This window comes from Panthera onca, chromosome C2 (genome assembly GCF_046562875.1).
Source record: "Panthera onca isolate mPanOnc1 chromosome C2, mPanOnc1 haplotype 2, whole genome shotgun sequence".
Lineage (NCBI taxonomy): Eukaryota > Metazoa > Chordata > Mammalia > Carnivora > Felidae > Panthera > Panthera onca.
Genome location: NC_138347.1, coordinates 77,615,402 through 77,634,139, shown reverse-complemented (window position 1 = coordinate 77,634,139; position 18,738 = coordinate 77,615,402). Strand labels below are relative to the sequence as shown.

General features: G+C 38.1%; 1 protein-coding gene across 2 annotated transcripts in view; it reads left to right on the top strand.

Annotated features, from left to right (window-relative positions):
• The window catches only part of IL1RAP (interleukin 1 receptor accessory protein), a 132,395-nt gene that overhangs the window by 39,860 nt on the left and 73,797 nt on the right, over positions 1–18,738 (top strand). For both annotated transcript variants that reach the window (XM_060639529.3, XM_060639530.3), the window contains exon 2: positions 8,364–8,428. In XM_060639529.3, coding sequence (XP_060495512.1) covers positions 8,365–8,428 — 64 coding nt within the window. In that variant the 5' untranslated portion in view covers position 8,364. The remainder of the gene's footprint in view (positions 1–8,363; positions 8,429–18,738) is intronic.

Sequence of the window (18,738 nt, the reverse complement as noted above, 5' to 3'; positions counted from 1 at the left end):
TGTGGTGGCTTAAAACAACATCCATGTATTACATCACAGTTTCTGTGAGTCAGTTCAGGTACAATATTCTCTGCCTAGTGTCTTACGTGGCTAAAGTTAAAGTGTCAGCAAGGTTATGTTCCTTTCTGGAGGCTCTGGGGAAGAGTATGGTTGCAAAGCTGGGCCGATTTTTTGAAAGTTTTTATTTAAATTCCAGTGAGTTAACCTAAAATGTAATATTAGTTTCAGGTGTGCACTGTAGTGATTCAACAGTTCCATACATTAGCCAGTGCTCATCACAACCAGTGCACTCCATAATACCCATTATCTTTATAACTCATACCTCCATCTCCCTTCTAGTAGCCATCACTTTGTTCTCTACAGTGAAGAGTCTATTTTTTTGCAGCTCTCCCTCTCACTCCCCCCCTTTGCTCATTTTTTTTTGCTCCTAAATTCCACATATGAATGAAAACATATGGTATTTGTCTTTCTCTGACTGACTTACTTCACTTAGCATAATACTCTCTAGCTCCATCCATGTTGCTGCAAATGGCAAGATTTCATTCTTTTTTTATGGCTGAATAATATTCCATTGTGTGTGTATGTGTGTATATATATATATATATATATATATATATATATATATATACCACATCATTTTTATCCACTTATCTATTGATAGGCACTTGGGCTGCTTCCATAATTTGGCTGTTGTAAATAATGCTGCTATGGACATCGGGGTGTATGTATCTCTTTGAATTAATATTTTGTATTCTTTGGGTAAATACCTAGTAGTATGATTGCTGGATTGTAGGATAGTTCTATTTTTAACTTTTTGAGGAACCTCTATGCTGTTTTCCAAGTGGCTGCATCAGTTTGCATTCCTACTGAGTGTAAGAGAGTTCCTCTTTCACCACATCTTCAAGTTGTTGGTAGAATTTTATTTCCCATGTTGAAGGCCCTAGTTACCTGTTCTCTCGCTGGCTGTCAGGCTATCAGCTGAAAAGCTCTCACAGCTCTAGAAGGTCACCTGTGACCAAACAGAAGGTACTTGACAGGTTACTACATTTATCTTTAACACCAAAGTCCTCTCAAGTTCTTTTCTCACTTCACATTTCCATGATTTGTCTGTCTGCTACATCTCTCTGACTTTAACCAGAGAAAGTTCTTTGCTTAAGGGCTGATGTTAATGATTAGATTGAGTCCATGTGGATCATCTAGTATAATCTCCATATTTTGAAGTCCATAACGTTAATTATGTTTGCAGAGTTCTTTTGGCTAAGTAGGGCAACAAAACAGATTCCAGGGATTTAGGGCATGAGGCCATTTTGCCAACCATGTATTTCTATTTATTTAGGTCATCTTTGATTTCTTTTATCAATATTTTATATATTTCAGCATACAGACCTTTTTACATATTGGTTAGACTTTTTGCTCAGCATTTTTTTTAGTTATTATAACAAGTCTTTTTATTTATTTTTAAATTCTTTTAATTTTTTTTTTAATTTTATATTTGAGAGAGAGAGAGAGAACACAAGCAGGGGAGGGGCAGAGAAACAGAGACAGAATCTGAAGTAGGCTCCAGGCTCCTGGAGAAAGCCTGATGTGGGGCTCGAAGTCAGGAGCAGTGATATCATGACCTGAGCCAAAGTCAGATGCTTAACTGACTGAGCCACCCAGGCGCCCCTTATTATAAGGAGTCTTTTAAAAAGTTTTGTTTTCTAGGCACCTGGGTGGCTCAGTCAGTTAAGCGTCCTCTGACTCTTGGTTTCTGCTTTGGTCATGATCTCACGGTTTGGGTTTGTGAGTCCAAGCCCTGCATTGGGCTCTGCACTGTGAGTAGGGGTCTGCTGGGTATTCTGTCTCTCTCCCTCTCTTCCTGCCCCATCCCTACACACACACTTGTGCTCTCTCTCTTTCAAACTAAATAAATAAACTTAAAAAAGTTTTGTTTACCGTTGTTATTGCTAGTATATATAATTTTTTCATGTTAATTACGTATGCTGTGACTTCTTTTTTTGTAATAAATTCTTTAGGGTTTTCTATGTTGAAAATTACATCATCTGTGACTAGCCTTACTGTACTAGTTAAGACTCCCAGGATGATGGTGAATAGTACTAATAATGAATATCCTTGTCCTGCTGCTGATCTGAGTGGAAAAGTATTTGGTTTTCAACATTAGATGTTATGTTAGCTGTAGGTTTTTTATAGATGCTCTTTATTGGTTTGAGAAGGTTCCCTTCTATTCTTAGTTTGCTAAGGACTTTTATCATGAATGGGTACTGAATTTTGTCAAATGTTCTTCTTGCGTCAATTAAGATAATCATGCGGTATACTTATTTAGACTTTTAAAATACTGAAACCAGTGTTGCATTCCTGGGTTGAACTCTGCTTGGTTGTGGGATATCTGTAGATTTGTTTACTTATATCATCTGTGGCAGAATTTCTAATCAGAGTAATGTTGTGTCATAAAATGAACTGGTGATTGTTTTGTCTTTTATTTTCTGGAAGAGATTATCTAGAAGAGATACTATTTATTCTTCAAATGTTTGGTCAGATTCACCAGTGAAATCATCTGGAGCTTGGAAATTTCTTTTTTGTAAGGTTTCTAATAGCAAATTTAATTTAAAAAAATAATGATAAGACCAATAACATTGTACATTTCATTTTGGATGAGCTTTGGTAGTTTGTGGGCTTTGAAATATTGGTCCATTTCATCAAAATTGTGTAATATGTGACTAGAATATTTAGTATTCCCTTAATTACCAGTTTTCCCTTTATTACCATTTTAATGCCCCATGATCATTAGTGATGTAGCCTCTTTTATTTCTGACATTAGTGATATGTGTCTTTTTTTTTTTCCATTGGTTTACCTGGTTAGAGGTTTACCAACATTTTTATTATTGTTGTTCTTTTCAAAAAAACAACTTTTGGGTTCATTTTTTTTTCTCTTTAAAATTTTTTCATCTCTACTTTTCATCATTTCCTTCATTTTGCTTGCTTGTTGTATTTTTCTCCTCTTATTCTAGGTCCTTAAGGTAGATGATTAGCTTATTGACTTCAAATTTTTCTTCTTTTCTAATATAAACCTTTTAATACTATAAATTATTTTCTAAATGCTGCATTAGCTGCATCCCACTCGTTTTGATATGTTGTATTTTCATTTTTGTTCAGTTTAAGAATTTTCTAATAGTCTTCTTTTTGACCCATGAATTATTTAGACACACGATTGACCCTTGAATAACATGGTTTTGAATTGTGCAGATCCACTTATACACAGATTTTTTTTTCAATAAATGTACTACATTTCTGTCAATGTATTTTCTGTTTCTTATGATTTTCTTAATAACATTTTCTTTTCTCTAGCTTATTCTATTGTAAGAATATTGTATATAACATATATAGCATACAAAATATGTGTTAACCAACTCTTTGTATTAATGGTAAGTCTTCCTGTCAACAGTAGGTTGTTAGTAGTTAAGTTTTTGAGGAACCAAAAGTTATGCATGGATTTTTGACTGTGTGGATGGTCAACACCCCAACCCTTTCTTGTTCAAGGCTCAGCTGTATATACCTTAATTTCTAAGTGTTCGAATATTATCCTGTCATTTTCTTTTATTGGTTTCTAGTTTAATTCTATAGTTAGAGCATATATGCTCAATTCTTTTAAATTTGTTAAGGTTTAATTTATAGTTCATAATGTAGCTGATCTTGGTAAATTTCCTATGTGTACTTGAAAAGAATGTGCTTTATTTACTTTTTGGAGTCTTCATATAATTGTTTTATGCATTCTTCCCAGGTTTATAGCTGCATTTGTTAAGAGAAACAAAGTGGGTTTTGCTTACTTCGTTTTACTCATCATTAGAGTTTTCCATGTCACTTTGTTGGTAATTTTATTTACTGGTAAATATTCTTTTCTGAAGTATTCTGCACAAGGGTCCCTTTATGGTTCAAAAACTGTGAACCAGATAAAAGATGGATGGTGAAAATAACTTTCATTTCTTAATAAATGCCATCACTCCCTTTCTGTAAGATGGGATAATTAATAACTTGTCCCATGTCCTTTAAAGGCTTGTTTGTCATATCTTAGGTGAGCATACATGCAAAATCTGCTCAAATTTTATTAGTAAGTTAGAGAAGTAAGTTAGGTACAGTTACTGAGTTTATCAGTAAGTTATGATCTGGATGGGATCAGGACTGAAGGAAGTGATTTGGCTGCAGGGTTGACCCGGCATGGAGATGACCATCTAGGGTTTGTAGCTTGGTGTTTATGGCCAAGTTTTCAGTGCACAGATCATAGCAAAGGACATCTGTCAACAAGGAATGAAGCAGCTCACGGCAACTCTGTGCCATGATATGAGAGGCATATCTAGCTTGGAGCAAGACCTTATGGGGGACAGAATTCAGGCTTCTGGAAAAGAGTGCTGACAAGCCCCAGGTGGAAGGTCCATGTTCCAACTAGGTAGATGGGCTTCAAAGAGTGGCTAGGATCTGGGTATGGGCTAAATATGGAATCAGGAAACTGAGTGAGAAATCCAGTCCTGTGGCCTGGTGAAATGTTACAGTGCAGGAAGAAGGCGAAGTGATTCAGGGATAATACCAGCCTTGGGGTAGGAGACCTAGTTTCAGCCTGTCACCTGCTGGCCCTGTGAGAGAATCATTGGTCAGAGCTGACTCAGAGGTAAGGAGATCCTGAAGCTTAGTAAGCCTAGAGAATGCAGGCAATGGAATGATTCATATGCAGGGGTAGATGTTAAAGTGCTGACCACATGTTAACAATCATCATTAATATTATTGCTGATTACATAAAAATAAGTAACTTTTGAAACTTTTTGCCAGGTGGTATTGGCATCTGAGTTGATATACCAGGGAACAGTGGAATTAAATAGGAGCGAAGTACCAATACCTAAGAGGGGACGTATGAAAATGATTAGACGGTAGGTAAAATGGATAGTGCAGGAAAGGCTGACTGGGAATTTATTTTTGTTGGTTGCAATCATCTGAAGCAAGGGCAGAGTCTGTTAAATGCCATGGCAGTAATCTAAAGCTGGGTTGTAATTCAGACCATGAGAAACTGTGTGTTATTAGGCAGGTTCCTTTGCTTTCTGACAGCTTTTCCATCTCTGAAAATATCCAGCACCCTCTCTCCCCAAGACACAAGAACCAAAAATGTATTACTAGTCACAATAATAAAATTCTGAGGGAGAACGGAAGACGATGTTAAATGAACCAGCCAACCTCCTCCCGCTAACCTTGGTACCTTTAGTCTGTCAAACCAGCCTGCACAGTCACATTTTCTTTTCAATCTGCTTTATTCTAATTCATCACAGGACAGGACTGACCCTGGATTTGTGTTTGCACACAGGTTATCTTTAGATTGGCTTTACCTTGATGACCTGACTCCTTGCTGCCTCTGAAATAATCCAGTTACTCAAGGGAATATCAATTAAGGCCCTCTGTCACACTAATTAGAATGTCTTCTAAGTGTTGCCCCAGGAATTCAGCAGCTTATAAACAGGCGAATTGGGACAATCCAGAGGTGTGGGCTTTTGGTTTTGTTTTGTTTTGTTTTGTTTTGTTTTGTTTTGTTTTGTTTTTTTATATATAGCCAAAAGCAATTTGAGAGGGAGAGTGCTTTAGCACAGGGAGTATTGAGGCTGAAGTTACTGTGCCCTGAATCTGCAATGAAATATCTGGTTGTTCTCCACTGACAATGATTAATGCAGAATTATTAAATACTTTTATTAATGACTTGGATGAGGACATAGGCATGCTGATCAAGTTCATAGATGACACAAAGCTAGGAGTTAAACAATTACTGTGATGACAGGCTCAGGAGACAAAATGATTTCAAGACAGAATTTAAAGGAAAAAAAAAAGAGAGGTTAGAGTGGGAGAGAGCCAAAGCATAAGAGACTCTTAAAAACTGAGAACAAACTGAGGGTTGATGGGGGGGTGGGAGGGAGGGGAGGGTGTGTGATGGGTATTGAGGAGGGCACCTTTTGGGATGAGCACTGGGTGTTGTATGGAAACCAGTTTGACAATAAATTTCATATATTTAATAAATAAGTAAATAAATAAATAAAAAGACAGAATTTAGTGGCAATGCATCCATACATTCTGGCAAGAATGATCTCCAGAAGGCACAATTTGATGATCAAGTCAGTCTTCTAATCAGAAACCTTCATTGATTCCCTATTTTCTGTTTAAATTAAATCCTGAGTCCTTTGCTTGCTATTCAAGGCCTTGCTGGAATCTGATCCTAACACTCCCCACCTTCCAACAACTCTTTATCGTTCTTTTACTAATACCCTGTGCTTGAGCCAAACTGAATTATTTACAGACTATTTCCTTTTTATGTTCCATGCTTTTCCTATCTGTGAACATTATTCTCCACTGAGTTTCTTTTCGCCATTTTCCTTCTGCTTCAATTCAGTTCTTGCTCAGTTCAAAAGCTACTTCTTGTATTTAGTCTTCTTTGATTGCTTTGGCTGAAGTAATCTCTTTCTTTGTCTAATCTTCCATAACACTTATCTGTTCCTCTCTATGCTTATCAGTGTTTACTTTGTACTGTCATTATTTTTGTGCACATTTTAAGTCTTTGCTAGACCTGCTTAGTGCTCGAACTTGTCTGATAAATCTTTGTATACCTTATAGTGCCTCTGCATGTGTCTTGTTCATAGCTGTGACGTTGTAATGATTTATGTCCTCTACTGGGAAGAAATGCCTTTAGAGGAGGTCCCTGTATTTGTATCACAGAGACTTGTAAACAGAAAGTGCTCAGCACATGTTTTATTGAATAAATTAATGACAGAAGAGTGCCCTAAGTTAACAATATAAGAATTGGAAGGGAATGGTGGTGGTAAGAAAGAAACATTTAATCTCTGGGATAAAAAGGTTGTTTAGGATATAATAAACTCACTTGTGGTTTTTGAACAGTCATGCTAAAGGAGAGAGTACAATATGAACTGGAGATTTGTGGTGATCAGTGATCAAGAGAAGTGACAGGTGTCGGAAACTTGCTTTGTCCTTTAAAGTGAGCAGGTACTCTGGACTGCTCAGGCAGTACCAGTTTATACCTTTGTTTTGGTGCCACACTCTTACAGGTGTCTCATTTAAATTTTCTTTTTTTTAATGTTTATTCATTTTTGAGAGACAGAGTCAGAGCGTGAGCTGGGGAGGGGCAGAGAGAGAGAGGGAGACACAGAATCTGAAGCAGGCTCCAAGCTCTGAGCTGTCAGCACAGAGCCTGATGCAGGACTCCAACTCACAAACCATGAGATCATGACCTGAGCCGAAGTTGGATGCTTAACTAACGGAGCCACCCAGGTGCCCCCACACGTGTCTCATTAAAAGTGCTGTTGTGTGGCCACCCTATCAAATACCTCTTACACCTTTTTTTAGATTATTGGGTCCCTATGGTTGTGAACCTTGTGTCATGGGCTATTATTGGCTGGATGTGGCATAAATCCCATCTCTGTCACTTACTAAAAATGAGATCTGGACAAGTTATCAAGACCTCTGTAAGCACCCATAGGTGACTGCTGTGTTCAAAACAGCGACAGCCTTGAATATGGAATTTTTCAGAAATATCCAGGTATCAGTAGTTATATCCCTACCAAGGATTTATCAGGGGGAAGGTATGTCTAAGGTAGTAAGGAAATAAGTTTCACAGGATTGTTAAATCTCTAGGCCTTCTGTATTAGAGATCATGCAACCAAATGTAAGGGCATAGTTCTTGCTAGTTTGCTGGTTCAGCTGGTTATCAATAGAAAGGCTAACCGTCACAGAAACCCGACTTTACCCTCATCATTTGTCTCTTCCAAGGAGAAGAGGAGAGCAGGCACAGCAGGACATGAGGTTTATATATTTCCCCCTGCTATAAAGTCAGAGTGTAGTGGACTATAAACCGAGTTTGAACCCAGGATTTCTAGACTTTCTATTTATCACTAAGAAGGAGAAGTGCCTGGGTCATAAAATATTTCCAGACCACGAGAATGCTAAAGAGATCAAATTTATCTGCCAGAAATGTGACTCCTGATGAAAACATTGAAGAGGAATATTTTTCATAAGTAGGCAGTTATAGTTGAATGATTGAGAGATTGTTCTAGAGCCAAACTGCTGGAGCTTGACCATTATTCTACCACTTTCTAGGCAAAAGAGGTTGGCTATGTTATTTAAACTTGTATCAGTTTCCTTATCTGTAGTATGGGTGATGAAAGAAAAAAAAAACTATTTTATTGGTTGGTTCCTGCAATTAAATTTGTTAATATTGTAAACATGTTAGAACAGGTCCCCGTCCACAGTCAGCATGGGGATGCAGTAATTATTAAACTCTTGAGAGTGATAAGTACTCTCCCTTAACTTTGTATTTATGTTGACAGGATGGGACTTCTGTGGTGTGTAATGAGTCTCTACTTCTATGGGATCCTGCAAAGTGATGCCTCAGGTAAGTGAATGGTTTTTGGCAATCTATTAAGGTACAGATGATCTCTAGGGTATAATGTGTCAACTCTCTGAAAAATGAGTTAAGACAAAATAATATTTAAATCCATTGTCTTTTGTGGTACCATAGAATCACAGATATGAAAGAAATAGAATTTTGGTGATGGGAGGACCACTGACACCTTTAGTCTTTAAGGGGCAGAGTGTACTTGGGGCAGTGGTCTGGTATGTCTAAATATAGGAATTTTCCATCATATCCAAGCCAACCAGAATCTGGCTTCTTTCCCTTCACCTCAGGTCTTCTGAGACAAGAAATGACAGAGATGGTAGCATGACCCTGTTTTTTAAACTTCAGGACGTAGTGGAAGAGGCCTTGGGGCTAACAGTCCATTGAGACCTTTTAAGAATGATGGGTTCCTGTCATACTGCTTCTATCTGGGAAAGAAAGAATCTATCATTAGGCTCCTTTTTTTTTCCTTTGGGTGTTGCTTCTTTTTTTAAATTTTTTTTTTAATGTTTATTCATTTTTGAGAGACAGAGAATGAGCAGGGGAGGGCCAGAGAGAAAGAGAGGGAGACACAGAATCCAAAGCAGGCTCCAGGCTCCGAGCTGTCAGCACAGAGCCCAACCTGGGGCTCGAATTCATGAGCCATGAGATCATGGCCTAAGCTGAAGTCGGACACTCAGCCAACTGAACCATCCAGGTGCCCCTGGGTGTTTCTTCTTAAGAGAAGCCAGCCAAAGCTTGTTTGAGTTTGAATAATCAAACTCGGTCATCACAGAACTGGATCATGTGAAATAAGATTCACAAGGGATTCGAAAGTTCATCATTTCAGGGCTCCTCTCATCTCCAGAATTACTCCCCAGAACAGTTCCATGGTAACTCTACCTAGTAATCATCTCATTGCAGCCCATATGTCTTTGGACTGGCCAAGTTCTTACAAAGCTTTTTAGTATACATGATTGAGATTTGTTTTTGTCATTTCCACATTTCTCTGGTTCAACGGCTTGATTTAAGTAGAAAATAGTCAATCCAGTGGTAGTCTAATTTTAATTCAAGGAACCTAGATATCTTCATTTGAAGAAGCTTCTCATGTATAATTCCCCTGAAGACCATGGAGAATACTTTGAATACCATTATTTTAATTCCTCTCCTGTGTGAGAGGTCTTCAGAAATGTTAAAATAGTGATCATATAACCTTGACAGTGTTTTCCTATGTTCTTCACATACCATGGATTTGAGCCCTCTTCAACCTGATTATCTTTTCTGGGTATGTTTCAGTTTTTCTATACCACTTAAAGCATTTTATCGGAAACCAAAAATAGCACTAAAGAAAGGGTATAACTAGGACAGAGTACGACTCAAAGCTGAGAGAAGTAAAGATAACTTCCAACCTCATTGGCCCTTTTCACAAGGAAAGCATATTTGCTAACCTGGACTGATATGCAGCTGGGAACCACTAGTACACAGATCTACGGGCTGTTTAGACCAGCATCTTTCCTGCTCGATTGAGTGTCTCATGTGACTGGTCAGTGCTGTGATGTCCTTAATTTTAAACGTGTTGAACATAATCCCTGATTATAATCAGTTCTTATTTGATTTAGTTCTATGCTTGAATGTTATCTACTTACAGAAGCCTTCTTTAACCACCTTAACTAGAATAGCCCTGCCAATCACATATTCCTATACCCACCTTTAGTTTCCTTTATGACACTCATCACTTCCTGACATTATACTAATTTTCTCTTATCTCCTTCTCCTCCTTTCTCCTCTTTTTCCTCCCTGCCCTCCTCTCTTTTCTTCTCCTCTCTCTCTCTCTTCCCCCTGCCCCCTTCCCTTTCTCCTTCCTTCCCAATTTCTCTACTTGTAAGCTGTGCAAGGACAAGGACTTGTCCTCTTTGTTTGTTACCCAAATACTTGCAGTAATGATTGGTACATAGACACATAGTAGGCACTCTCTCTGTATATATATTTCATAAATGGATGGAAAAAAGTCCCTTCACATCCCTTTTGCCCAAATTGGCCAATTTTATAATGGAACTTGTTTGGATTCATACCAGTAATTCATTGATATGGTTTTATGTCCTGCCTCCCCTTGAAGGTAAAGGGAGAGTTGACCATGTTACTCTTGTTGAGAGATCAGTGAGATCTCAGAAGTTTGAGGGTACTGGTATCTCCCCAGACATCCTGGCAGTGTTGCTTTTCTGAATGACCTTTACTGTAATCCATCCAAGGAGGTCCCCCACCCCCCACCCCAAATGCTATTGGAAAGCAAATTTTCTACCCAGGAACTGTGACTCATAACTCTGCTGGGGAAGCTGACTTCTTGAATAAGATAAGTTTTCATACCAGCCCCATTGAGTCACCATGGGAGCAGGAAACATGTTGTAATCCCCTCAGCCCATCTGGCACATACTCATTTGCCTTCCTTATGAAAAGGTATATTGTGTCTGTGTCAGTGATGCACTTCCTAGTTGGAGGAAGAGGAACAAAAAGGAAGCGTTGTTGACAAAAATAAAAGGAGCAACTAACTCTGGGCTACTAGGGGATAAAAGAGACCATTGCACGTGTTGGGGGAATCAACCAACTTCTCATACATCAAGGTATCACTTCGTACAACCATATAGATGCTGGCAGACTTGTTGGCCTTTCATGAGCTTCTTCCTATGCTTCATGTTCCCAGCTTTAATGGAATCACAGATTGATGTGAAGAATAAAGGGGTAATAGCCAGAAAACCCTAAATCAATGTACATGCATATGATATTAGTAGGAGTCTTGTTTGGTTGTTCTGGGCCTTTCTGTGTGGTCTCTTCTTTTAAGGGGAGCCCCACATTTAAAAAACATAATTTTAGAGGTGCCTGCGTGGCTCAGTTGGTTGAGCATCTGGCTTCGGCTCAGGTCATGAAATTACTGTTTGTGAGTTCAAGCCCCATGTTGGGCTCTGTGCTGACAGCTCAGAGTCTAGAGCCTGTTTCAGATTCTGTGTCTCCCTCTCTCTATGCTTCTCCCCTGCTTGTGCTCTCTCTCCCTCTCTCTCTCTCTCTCAAAAATAAATAAACATTAAAAATTAAAAAAAAATAAAAAACATAATTTTCTTTGTTTTGAGAGAGAGAGAGAGCCGGCATGATCAGGGGAGGGGCAAAGGAGAAAGAATCCCAAGCAGGCTCCACACTGTTAGCTCAGAGCCATACCTGGGGCTTGATCCCAGGAACCGAGATCATGACCTCAGCCAAAATCTAGAGTCAGACACTTATTTGACTGAGCCACCCAGGCACTCCTGGGAAGCCCCACATTTAAAAAAGAAGCCATATTGACATAAGAGCTTTAGTTCCAGGCAGTGTGTTTTAAGTGCAGTGAACTGGACTTCAAGGCACAGAATTCTGACCTCAGAACACAATCTTCCTGGTAGCAATACTAGGATTTCCTTATTCATTCAGGGAAGTGGAAGCAATATTTTCATCTCAGGTGGCCATTAAAGCAAATGCTTAAGAAAAAAGCATTTACTTTTAAGGAATTAGAGCTTGGATAATTATAATGGTGATATTATAATATGGTAGTTATAGTGGTAATAATAAACCTTCCTTTGCTGAAAAAGCACTTTGCATTTTACATATCCAATATCATTTGACTCTCACTCCCAAAATATAAAGTGGTCAGGCTGTTGTAACCACCTGTTTTGAAAAAGAAAATTAGAATTAAAGAGGTTAAGTGAATTACCCAAAGTCACAAAGCTAATACGTAACATAACTATGACTTCAACTAGATCCTCACACAATTAAAAAAAAAAAAAAGATTAAAATCCAAAGGGTCACAGGTTTCACTAACTGTTAAAGAACCACTCAATAGATTTCTGCACTTTTTAGATAAGAAATATCTTCCCTCATGACTCCTCCGCCCCCCACCTTAGTTGTTTTCTTCAGGAGGAAAATCACTGCACTGTAAGCTCAAAATTCAATATTCCCATTTTTGCTTCTTATGGTATTGAACATTTCCGATACTAAACTCAAAGAAGTTTTGTTTTGCAACAATTCTGAAAGCAACTTGTCACACATTTCTCCTTTGGTGTGTTCCATTGGCAACATGTTAGGAAGTTGAACTGTTAAAACTGCCTTTAGAGTAGAAATAAATATTTGCAATTTGTGATTCCACGCTGGGGACAGGGTTGAGAATGGCACCACATGTAATATGGTGACTTTAAAAATATTGCCATATCAAAATTATTTGTTACAGAGACCATGTGAAAAAGATAGCACTGCATTGTCACTCCAGGTGCATGCACACACACACACACACACACACACACACACACACACAGATCTTTGAATATTGTTTTTTATTTCAAGGTCAACAGATGACTATGTGCCAGGTGCAGGGCTAGATTTCACACACATTGTCATTAATGTCACAGAAAACAATGGAGACTGGGGTTGGGAACCTGGAGATTCTTACACACATTTTATGGTTTAGGAAAAGAAGAACCAAAGAAGTGACCTAGGTTAACAGTGGTCTGTGGCATGTCCAGTAGACCTAGGTTCTGAAGACTGCCTCTACTCCCGAAGCAGACCTCTTTCCTTTAAACTACATTGTCTTCTTGGGGCACCTGGGTGGCTCAGTTGGTTAAGCTCTGACTCTTGATTTCGGCTCAGGTCATGATCTCACAGTTCATGAGATTGAGCCCCACATTGGGCTCTCAGAACCTGCTTGGGATTCTCTGTCTCTGACCTTCCTCCATTCTTCATGTTCTCTGTCTCTCTGTCAAAATAAATGCTTAAAAAATAAATGACATTGCCTTCTTTTAGGATTTTGTTCTGCTAATAGAGGTTAAGATCCTGTGATTTAATTGCCATTAATTTTGAGAAATTTGCCAAGGGTGGAAATAATCTTTTGGCTTTTTGAGAGTGACTAATAAATAACTTATTTATTTATTTTTCACTATGAAAAATAAATAAGTAAAAACACTGGCTTACCAAGAATCGAGAGACATTGCTTTAAGTTCTGACTGTCACTTTGTGAGTGTTTAATGACATTAAGGAAGTCATTTAATCAGTCTGTGGTCACTGTGACCTTACCTATAAACCCAACCAACCAACCAAAAATAGCAAAGCTTCAGCCAATTCTGCTTTCTTGTTTGATTTTATATTAAAGAGCACTATGAGAATTATTACACATTATGGACGAACACAGATACACTCTTCCTTTTATTTAAATAAGCAATTTGTAAATTTTTTCAATGTTTATTTTTTGAGAGACAGAGAGAGAAAATGAAAACGAGAGAATGAGCGGGGGAGGGGCAGAGACAGAGGGAGACAGAATCCAAAGCAGGCTCCAGGCTGTAGGCTCTGAGCTGTAAGCACAGGACCCAACGCAGGGCTCGAACCCATGAACTGCAAGATCATGACCCGAGCCGAAGTTGGATGCTTAACTGACTAAGCCATTGGAAGCCCCTAAATAAGCAATTTCTAAATGGCAAGTATTTCTTTTACCATGATTTTACTTTAGTCTAAAGATCATGTGTTTGACAATTTCATATTATAGAATCCGGGACAATAAGGGTAGGCTCTTATGTAAGTGTCTTAGAGTCAAGTCTGACAGAGAGAAGAGAAAATAAATAACCAAACAGAATGCCATGGGAGAGCAGAGAAAGTTACTAGCCTGGTACGGGGCTCTGAGAGAACACATCCCAGTCAAAGAACAATTGCTCTTTTCTTGGAGATAATGTATCTCTTATTTGGGACCAGAACAGTGCAGTTGGACTATTGGACAATGTGAGGGTATTTAGAAGCCAAGCTAGAAGGGTAGGTTGGGGATAGGAATTCTTACAGGTGAAGAGACTATTTGTGTTTAATACATTTTAGATATAGTTGGCTGGTTCTTTTGTGTGTGTGTGTGTGTGTGTGTGTGTGTGTGTGTTTGTGTGTGTGTATCTTACTTTTGTAAGGGCTTATAATATTTCTGATGCTATGTAATGGTTCTTTTAGCTTTGGTAAGCTTTTATTTTTTTTTTTTATTTTTTTTTTTAGTTTGTTGCCAATCCCAGTAGCTCCCTAGTATCTGAATATGCTTTCTGAAAAACTCCATACTTGGATGTACTTGTGACATTCAGTCCTGTCTGTTGCTCATGGCTGGTCATCCTGAACATACTTCGTTTCTATGCAATTTAGTCGAAACAATTTGAGAATGTCTGAAGAATACAGTTTCATTTTATTCTTAGACCTAAAGGTCATTGGAATTATAACATTTCACCCTGGTGTCCTTTAAATGCTTCTCCTTGGGAGCAGATATATTCCCTCTTTTTTTTCTTTTGTTGTATTTTGAAACACCCTGATGCTTATTTTTAAGTTGCTTATGCTTCCCAAAGGTAGGTATTCTGTAGCTTGATTGAAAAGAGATTTGAGTACCATAATTTATTGGCCTGATGCTAACTTTGCAAATATAAACTCTCCTGAACAGCTTCTTGTATCACAGTGGTAATTCTATGTTTAGAGAAATGACCTGATTCTTCCTTCACATGGCTGCATTAGTTAAGAGAAACCCAGATTTTTGCAGGGAATACATTTTGTATATGGGGTTATAGGTGACAATGTCTGCTTTATGAGAATTAATTCAAGGTTTAAACACCTTCATTTTTGCAAGGTGTTTGCAAACCTCTGTTTCTGCCTTATGATGAGCTTTATAAAACCAGACCACTGTCTTGATGATCAGTGACTAAATCCTATGCACTAAATATATATATATGTGTGTGTGTGTGTATGTATATGTATGTGTGTACATAGGTATATATATGTGTATATATACACACACACATATATATGTATATATATAATAAAAATAATTAAAAATATATATACACTATGTATATATGCACTATATACATATATACACTAAAATAAAATAATATATATATGTACTCTCAAGATAAAAACACAATGATACTTGTATTTTGAAATCCACTAAGGGCCAGTATCTCTCATTATTTATTTTTGAGGCACAGAGAGAAATGGATCCATTTTACAAATACTCTGGGAACCTCAGTAAATAATTTCAAGTACCTTTTATCCAAACCTATAAAAGCTGAAATACAAAAATGCCCTCTTTTTGTCTTTCTCTGTTTTAGAGGCAATAGGCACAATGATAATACAAGATGGCAGAGAAAATGAGAGAAAACAGATAAAACAGTCACACCCATAATAAACTAGACTTGGCGGAGTTCTATTGTTTTCATGAATTTTATTTCTCTTTCTGCTGTCAGAATCAAACTTTTGGTATAACTGTACATTACTGAGAAATGAATATCACTTTCCCATGGTGTTTGTAGAGTCTGAACTAATAGTTTAAGGCTATTTGTTCATCAGCCCTTTCGAAATACTTTCATATTTTTTGAAGTGCTTCCTGAGGTAGGCAGGAGTGTGCACTTTGATATGTGCATGAAGGTACTGATGTTTGCATTCCACCTTAACTTCTGTAATAGAATGTTATGGTCCCTTTAAAGGGACCACACCAACAAGAGGGAACAAGTGAAGAGTATCGCCAACTATGCTTCCTAGCGGAACTTGTAGGGCTTACACTGTAAATGTAGATTCCTGAAAGGAAAGAAACAGAAAGAGAGTGCATCCATCAGCCACCAATGGCTTTTCTATGTAAATATAATTTTTTGTTTATATTACATGGTGGGTTTCGATTTCTAATTACTTAAACTTACCTACAAGTACAACCATAGTTGAAATATAGGACTGTACTGTTGTTAAAGCAAACGCGGATATACAAATTGTTGTTCCCAAGTGGATCCCTACCATCGTGAACCATTATTTACTATATAACTTTGTTTTCCCTTTTTTCTTTGGGGAGAAACCTTTAATCATTCACCATGGGCTTGTTTGCTGTTTAAACACATTATACCTAATAGCTTAAATTGACGAGCCTGGGTTAACTCTGTTATTCTCTAGATCCTTTGGGAGTTCAGACTGCCCCCAAAAGTTTCCTGATGAACTAATTTTTGCTTTTCAGAGAGAAAGCATTAATATTATCCTCATATTTTCTAATTTGCTTTGGACTTTTTGATCTATCTGGTCCCCTAGGGAGAATTGAATTTCTCTTATGCAAGACTTTTTGACATCCATGGCTTGATTTTAAATGCTTCTTCAGCACTTTTTACTCAAGGTACAGAACTATGACGAGAAGGAACAGGGAGGCGGAGAGAAAAGGAAGGGAAAGGGAGACAGGGAGAGAGAGAAGAGATAAGAGATACAGATAGAGACAGAAAGACTGAGAGAAAGAGGAGAGAGGGAGAGGAAGGGAGGTAGGGAAAGAGGAAGGAGGAGAAAAGGAGAGAGAGATACAAAGAGAGATAGAGACACAGAGACAGTCTTCCCACAGAGGAGCTCACTGGATTTGATACCAACCCAAGTATATATCCCCGCCCCCCCGGCCTCCCCAAGGAAATAGATGGTATTGGATGGTATTCTTTTTTTTTTTTTAAGGTTTTTTCATTTTTCAGAGTCAGAGAGAGACAGAGCACAAATGGGGGAGGGGCAGAGAGAGAGGGAGACACTGAATCTGAAGCAGGCTCCAGGAGGCTCCAAACTGTCAGCACGGAGCCCGGCGTGGGGCCTGAACTCACGGACTGCAAGATTGTGACGTGAGCTGAAGTCAGACGCTTAACTGACTGAGCCCCCCAGGCGCTCCTGGATGGTATTCTTTCAAACATTTTTAAACATTTCTTTTTTATCTAGGTCTTTTTTATTTTATTATTATTATTTTTTTACATTCTGACTCTTTTTCTCATCCCTAATGTATTAAAATGATGAGAGCATGGAGGACCTGGATGGCTCAGTCCATAAAGTGTACAACGTGATCTCGTGGTGAGTTTGAGCCCTGTGTTGGGCTCTGTGCTTACAGTGTAGAGCCTGCTTGGGATTCTCTTTCTCCCTCTCTCTCTGTCCCTCCCTGACGTGTGCTCACTCTCTTCTTCTCTCTCAAAATAAGTAAATAAACTTAAAAAAAATGATGAGAGCAAATAAAACCCATGCATATTGTAGAGGTTTCCTTAAATACGGTCACCTCCAACCATGAGAGCCATCAACATGTCCAGGGATACTGCTTTGCCGGTCGCAACTCTGACGAAACTGTACAGCAGATATGGTGGAAGCAAAGAGCTAATCGTGGCCTTCATAATAATGAAGAGGAGACAGTGACAGACTCTGTATCCCCCTTTACACTCTGCCTTCCTAAGGTCTAAGGCAGAAACAATCTGCTGTTGTTTGCAATTGACATGAGCTATAACATGTCTTTCCTATTAGCAGTGTATTTGCTTGAGGCTCAGTAGAAACCCAGCTTGTATTCAGGTCTAGGAGGAAGGTGTAGCTTTGGAGAATAATTGAAATCATGGAAATTGTGAATAGAGCAATTAGTAAGTGAATGTGTTCGAGGAGTCACTCCCACTGCATGCAGTGTTCTTAGTGACATACCAAGGGAGACTTCAGGAAGAAAGTGAAGGCAGGGTCTTTGTTCCTGTTTGCTTTATTAGAGCCAACTCTTAGATATCTCACCTTTATTACTCTAAATATCCTGTTATTACAAGGGTCCATTCTCTCATCTACAATGCAGTGGTAATTGATGATGGCAATAATAGCCATGAAACATTACACACTATTGGATTTTTCTTAATCACTAAAGGAAGATCATGTTAAGCTAAGCATGGCTTTAAATCTATTTTATTCTAATTTTTTTGTGAATTGGTAATAACTATGTAGTGGAGTGTGTATGTGTGTGTGTGTGTGTGTGTGTAATAGAAGAAAAAGGAGGTGGGGGAACTAACATTAATTGAACAATTGAACCAGGGATTATGATTATATATAATATTACATAAATTTTTGAATAGCCCCATAAGATAGGGATAGGCATTTTTATTTTGTTGCCAGTGAGGAACCCTAGATTCAGAAAAGTGAATTAAAAAGTTAAATTAGCTTAGTAACTTACTAGAGCTATTGAGTGGTACAACTTGTATACCTGTTTGATATTAAAATGCACGCATGCTAGTTTTGCTATACCACGTTGCCAAGGAATTCTTTACAGTTAAAACTCTGCCTTCTAAACATGCCAACCAAAGCTGTCTTTCAGTAATTGATATAGTGGAGCACATATATTTGCAAAAAGAAACACTCAACCAATTAAACAAAACACAGGATGTGATTTTTCACATTGCAGATACTATTTTAAATTGATTTGCTCCAGGATTCCTGAAACATATACAGTGCACTTTGACTTCATATATTCAGATGAGACACATTTTTCCAAGGCTATAAGAAGTTTTCTA